Below are 6,502 nucleotides of genomic sequence, written 5' to 3' on the forward strand. Positions count from 1 at the left end.
TACTTTGAAGACTTGGAAATTATTACTTTGTTTTGATTATTCATCTAACGGATTCAGTTCAATATTTTGAATGTTCCTCCATAACTATGAGTTGAATGATTTGTGAAGATTTGTTTTTAACTATAATGTTTCATGCACACAAGAATGTGATGTATGTTGAATGCCGGACTGTCTGCCCACTGCATTGTACCGTAGGTGGCTGCTGAGGCTGGGTGGTTTGGGTTGTCCTGCAATCAAAATAATGTTCAACTGACATTTTGAATACCAACAACACTGTGAAGGAGAGCTATCATTGTTGTGAGGCTGAAAGTGCTACTGTACGGTTGGCAGTTACTATTAGAATGTCATCAGAAACTTGGATAAACTGAACATTCTCAGGTCCTGTGTAAACTAGTCATGTGTGCCTGCTATCAATGACAATGGTGTTCAACTCCTCCCAGGAGATAATGTTTGTGCTGCATGGACTGAACGTGACACAGACAAACAAACACATCTACTTCGGATTTACTCTCATCCTATACCTCTTCACCATTTTTGTCAATCTGACACTGATCATTAACATTTTTCTGGAGAAAATGTTGCACGAACCTATGTATTTATTCCTCTGTAATCTGTGTATTAATGGTAGCTATGGCGCTTCAGCTTTCTACCCAAAGATACTTTATGACCTTTTATTTGACTCTCATGTGATAACATACATTGGGTGCATGACCCAGATATTTGTCATCTACTCCTACGCTTTCTGTGAATTCACCAGCTTGACAGTGATGGCATATGACAGGTATGTTGCCATCTGCAAGCCGTTACAATACCACTCTATCATGACCACTCGAAAAGTATGGACACTGCTTCTTCTTACGTGGCTTTTCTCATGGCTAGAAAGTAGCATTGGTATGGGACTAACAGCTAGTTTACCTCTCTGTGGCGTCTACATCGATAAACTCTACTGCTCAAACTGGGCGGTCGTGAAGCTTTCATGCGTGGACACCACACTGATCAACCTCTACGGCTTCATTCTCACGTTTTCTCACGTCTCTCAAACGATACTCATCCTGATTTCCTATGTGAACATCATCAAAGCGTCTTTGCGTTCCCGGGCGGAGAGGAGAAAGTTCATGCAGACCTGTCTGCCTCATCTGATCACCCTGACTAACTTTACCATATCCATCACCTTCGATGTGATGTACGCTCGCTATGGCAGCAACACCAGTCTGCTGGCCCTGAGGAATATCATGGCGGTAGAGTTCCTAGTTGTGCCTCCTCTGGTAAACCCTATCATATACGGGATGAAACTCACTCAGATTCGGAATAGAGTTGGACAGATGTTCAACCGTAAATTTGCTGCCCTAAGATAAATTTATTGTGGTGATGCACTTGTGTGTATCAACATATCCTTCTTGTTGATCTATTTTACATAAAGCTATTGACAATTTTCATGTGTTCTTTTTCATGTACTTCAGGAAGGAAAAGGTGAAACTCACTCTCACAATTAAAAACCTGGTACTTTATTTATCTAAATATTAAAATCATGATGTTTTGGCCATCAACGGCCTTCGTCAGAATTATTTTTCATGGACGTCATGTGGAATAACTTTGCCCCACTTATTTGTCGTTAATAAAAGTCTTAGCCGTTAGGGGGGTTCTACTAAGCTAGCATATGGAATTGTTTTAAGATGGTCATACCATGGATTATTTAGATATTTGATTTGGAATTTTAGGACCCCTTTAGGTATATATATATATATATATATATATATATATATATATATATATATATATATATAGAATAACACATTCATGAATGGCAAAGAAGACAGTCAAAAAATAAATAATAAGGAATAAGGTTTTGATGTGTCTGTCCTATATCTAGGAGATATAACAAGCCCAGGAAATATTTTTGTTTTTTTGGACACATATTTAACCCCTTATTTATGTTTGGCACTAAAGTACCTCCATACTTCCATTCATTAGGAAAGGTTACTTCAGATGAGTCCCGTGACACTTGTGGGGGTCATAGAGCAAAACGGTGAACACCATCGTGTTTGTGAGAGTCTCCCCTTTCCACAGTGGGAAAGGGGAGTTTGTAGTCCAAATGGAGTTACCGACTTCAGACGAGTCCCGTGTGGAGCAAAATGGAGAGTCTCATCTTTACATAGAGTGGTCATATTAGTTTGTAGGCCAAACCGTTCGGACGCTACAGATGTTTTCGTGAGAAGACCGATTTTTGAGATGTCTCATGGTCTGACAAACACCGCTGTAGCTCGGCCACCTTCCACCGCAGATGCAGAAGGCCGACATAGGCGGATGCGGTGGATTGAGACGCAGCCAATGAAAATAAACAGATATCTCTACCATAAACTGACGGATTTCAATGGGTGCGTCAATTACTAATGACTGAGATTGTGTTTGGCTTTGCTTGATACGTTTAGACAAGCAGCCAAATTTGGATATTTTTTTAACTCATTGGTCTTTTGACCAATCAGATCAGCTCTAAAAAAGATCTGATGTGAAAATATCTGATGTGATTGGTCAAAAGACCAATTAGTGGAAAAAATATCAGAATTTGTCACGCCCTGGCTCTAGGGACTCTTTTAAGTTGAGCCAGGGTGTGTAGAGTTTATGTTTTGTGCTCGTTGTGTCTAGTCTAGTGTTTGTATATCTATGTTGGCAGAGTGGTTCTCAATCAGAGGCAACGAGTATCAGCTGTTGCTGGTTGTCTCTGATTGGGAACCATATTTAGTCAGGTGGTTTTCCCACAGTGTTTGTGGGATCTTGTTCCGTGTTGGTTTGTGTTTTGCACCTGTGGACGGCACGTATCGATTTGTTGTTTTGTTCGTGTATCATTTAATAAATAAGTATGTTCACCTTCCACGCTGCGCCTTGGTCCTCTGTTCCCGACGATCATGACAGAATTGCGCTGCCTGTGTGAACACAACCATGGAGTCATCTTGTTGCCTGACCAATTAATGTACCAGTGCAGTCCAACACTTGTTTTTTCCATTGTTTTATAAATATTCCCACTATATGAGTTTAGAATAATACTGTGAAATTGTACAAAATTATAATGCCCTTTTAGAGTAAGAGCTGTTTGAAAAGACTGAAATTTCAGCCTGTTTTGGTAGGATGGAGATTTAGCCTGCAGCCTGTTTTGGTGGGATGGAGTTATAGCCTGCCAGCTGACATCACCAGGCGGTAAATTAGTTAATAAACCAACAAGAAAAATAGTTCCAAACCTCTCTGCCAATAATAGCTTATTTTCAGTTTTCCCCTCTGCACTCAGACCACTCCCAGACAGTCCTAGAAAAATTATTGCTTGACATTTTTTTTTGTTATGTTACAGCCTTACTCTAAAATTGATTATATTGTTTTTTTCCCTCATCAATCTATTTGATCTAATCTATCTCATCATTGATCATCCTTGAGATGTTTCTTCAACTAATACCATATATGATAGGGTGCAACAGTGTTGGGAACAGAATAAACTGTACTGATATTAATACATTAACCTCTCCAGTTATTGTGCCTGTTGTAAACAACAGAAAAAAGAATTGCTGGCAGAGAAGTTTATGAAAGTGATCAAGTGGGGAGCAAACATATTAAAAGCCTTATTCCATGACTCCTTTGAGGCTTTCAAGCAAATAAATAATATTATGACATATGAGAGCACAACTAACACAAAAGGTAAAACTACTAGGCTTGCTATGATACATATATTATAGACTTGCTCAGTGCACTTCCAACACAGGAGAGTTTAACAACTGCTAAGTTATCACAAAAAAAAAACGTATTGATGTTGTATCTGCACAAAGGGAGCCTTGAAGTGATAAACATTTGAAAACAGAAAATAGCTATGGGAATAAAATATACCAAGGCTAACAACATCTTCACTTTAGAAGGGGTCATAATGCTCTGATATCGCAATGGCTTACAAATGGAGACATACCTGTCATGAGCCATCACTGCTAGAATGTATATGTAGAACAGAAATGTATATGTAACAGTGGGCCAAGAGACCAGAGGTGGCAGAACAGGTTGGGGTGTAGGGTCTTCCCAAGGATCCCACTTTGCATCTGTTTGAGCAAAGCCTGAAGGTAGGGAGGGCAGCTCCCCAACTGCTCTGTAGTTATGCAGTTAACTAGCTAACATGACACAAAACATTCTCAGTTACAGTACATTATAAACTTCATTAGATTTTTTACATTTATTTTATTCTTTGGGCTACAGAGAAATTATGCCAAAATGACACCTATTTGTATGGTCAATTACAGCAACTATAAGTAGCAAAACACATAATTCATTATTACAAAAATAAACAATCAGGTTATGTTTTAGCCTGCCTGATTTTAACCATCATAACACCATACATAAAAAGATTGAAAAATGGTGGACATATTAGAAAATAAACTAATAGAATAGTGTGAAATATAGCTGGAAGGTGTGCAGTATCATATCTGCCTTGTATAATTACAAATAAACAGCCAAATGAGAAGTTAAGCAAAGAGGCTGTATGTGGGGTACAAGTGTTAAATGGTTTGTGTTTTGTCTCTTTTGAAGACTTTAAATATATTTCTAGATTCCTTACATATGAGTATATTGTAGGAAATATAGTACAAGAAAAAGAAAGCAATGTGGCAACAAGACATCATATGTTATTCAGCGTAATATTTGAACAGGCAAGCTTGACTACCGAGTCATTGTCACAATACTCTAGAACGTTACCACAAAATTGCAGTCTCAAACTTATGGAGAAAATGATGGCTTTGATGAAATAATAATACAACCAGGACAGTAGAATTAAGCCACAAATTCTTTAAGGTGTCATAATTTTGTTATGCTGTAGAGGATAACAAATAAAGATATACAGTGCATTCGGAAAGTATTCAGTCCCCTTGACTTTATCCACATTTTGTTACATTACAGCCTTATTCTAAAATGGATTAAATAAAAACTGTTCCTCATCAATCTACACACAATACCACATAATAACAAAACAAAAACGGGTTTCTAAATGACGTAAATGTAATGTAAATGTAGAAATGGAGCTGCTGTGCATCCTGTGTCAATTGATCATCCTTGAGATGTTTCTGCAACTTGATTGGAGTCCACCTGTGGTAAATTCAATTGATTGGACATGATTTGGAAAGGCACACACCTGTCAATATAAGGTCCCACAGATCTGGGGAAGGGTACCAAAACATGTCTGCAGTGTTGAAGGTCCCCAAGAAGACAGTGGAAGAAGTTTGGAACCACCAAGATTCTTCCTAGAACTGGCCGCCCGGCCAAACGAAGCAATCTGGGAAGAAGGTCCTTGGTCAGGGAGGTGACGAAGAACCCGATGGTCACTCTGACAGAGCACCAGAGTTCCTCTGTGGAGATGGGCGAACCTTCCAGAAGGACAACCATCTCTGCAGCACTCCAACAATCAGCCCTTTATGGTAGAGTGGCCAGACGGAAGCCACTCCTCAGTAAAAGGCACATGACAGCCCGCTTGGAGTTTGCCAAAAGGCATGTAAAGGACTCTCAGCCCATGAGAAACAAGATTCTCTGGTCTGATGAAACCAAGATTGAACTATTTGGCCTGAATGCCAAGCGTCACGTCTGGAGGAAACCTGGCACCATCCCTACGGTGAAGCATGGTGGTGGTAGCATCATGCTGTGGGGATGTTTTTCAGCGGCAGGGACTAGGAGACTAGTCAGGATCGAGGGAAAGATGAACGGAGCAAAGTACAGAGAGATCCTTGACGAAAACCTGCTTGTGATGAGGTGAGTCAGGCGCAGGAGGGTAAATAACAGGCTTTATTCCGCAAATACTGAGTTACGCAGAAATGCGTCAAACACTCTAGTGCGCAAAACAGGCGCACTGGAAAATACAAGGCACACAGGGAAATATCCAAAATACACAGAGCTCACCAAGCTTAGCTATCCTCTACAATAAACAATCACACACAAAGACAAGGCGGCAGAGGGAACACTTATACAGGTACTAATGAGGGGATATGAACCAGGTGTGTGTAATAAACAAGACAAAACAAATGGAATGATGATATGTTCCAACAGTCGGGCCAGCACTTTGCGAACCAAGGACACATAATCGGTGCACGTAGTGGAATACACCAGAATGTCATCGATGTAGACCACTACACCGCGACCAAGCATGTCCCAAAACACCTCGTTCACAAATTACTGGAAGACTGATGGAGCATTCATCAAACCGTATGACATCACCAGGTATTGGTAATGCCCCGTGGTTGTGCTGAATGCTGTCTTCCACTTGTCCCCTTCTCGGATATGCACCAGATTGTACGCACAATTTTGTGAAGAAGCGCGCCCCATGCATTGACTTGATCACAGATGGAATGAGGGGTTGAGGATAATCATAACGTATTGTCCCCTTGTTCAGTGCTTGGTAATCAATGCAAGGGCACAGACCTCCTTCTTTCTTCTTCACAAAAATAAACTTGAGGAGGCGGGTGAAGTGGAGGGACGTATGAACCGCTGGTGC

The 6,502-nt window shown here is 40.2% G+C and overlaps 1 protein-coding gene across 1 annotated transcript; it reads left to right on the plus strand.

The window, feature by feature from the left end:
* Positions 1-419: 419 nt before the first annotated feature.
* LOC311101548 (olfactory receptor 8I2-like) lies at positions 420-1,355 on the plus strand (the record flags this gene model as incomplete). Its single annotated transcript, XM_084142683.1, has 1 exon — positions 420-1,355. One exon carries the CDS (start codon positions 420-422, stop codon positions 1,353-1,355), a length of 936 nt encoding a protein of 311 aa, XP_083998809.1.
* Positions 1,356-6,502: the final 5,147 nt, after the last annotated feature.

The sequence above is a fragment of the Coregonus lavaretus genome (assembly GCF_964263955.1).
Source record: "Coregonus lavaretus genome assembly, chromosome: 26".
Lineage (NCBI taxonomy): Eukaryota > Metazoa > Chordata > Actinopteri > Salmoniformes > Salmonidae > Coregonus > Coregonus lavaretus.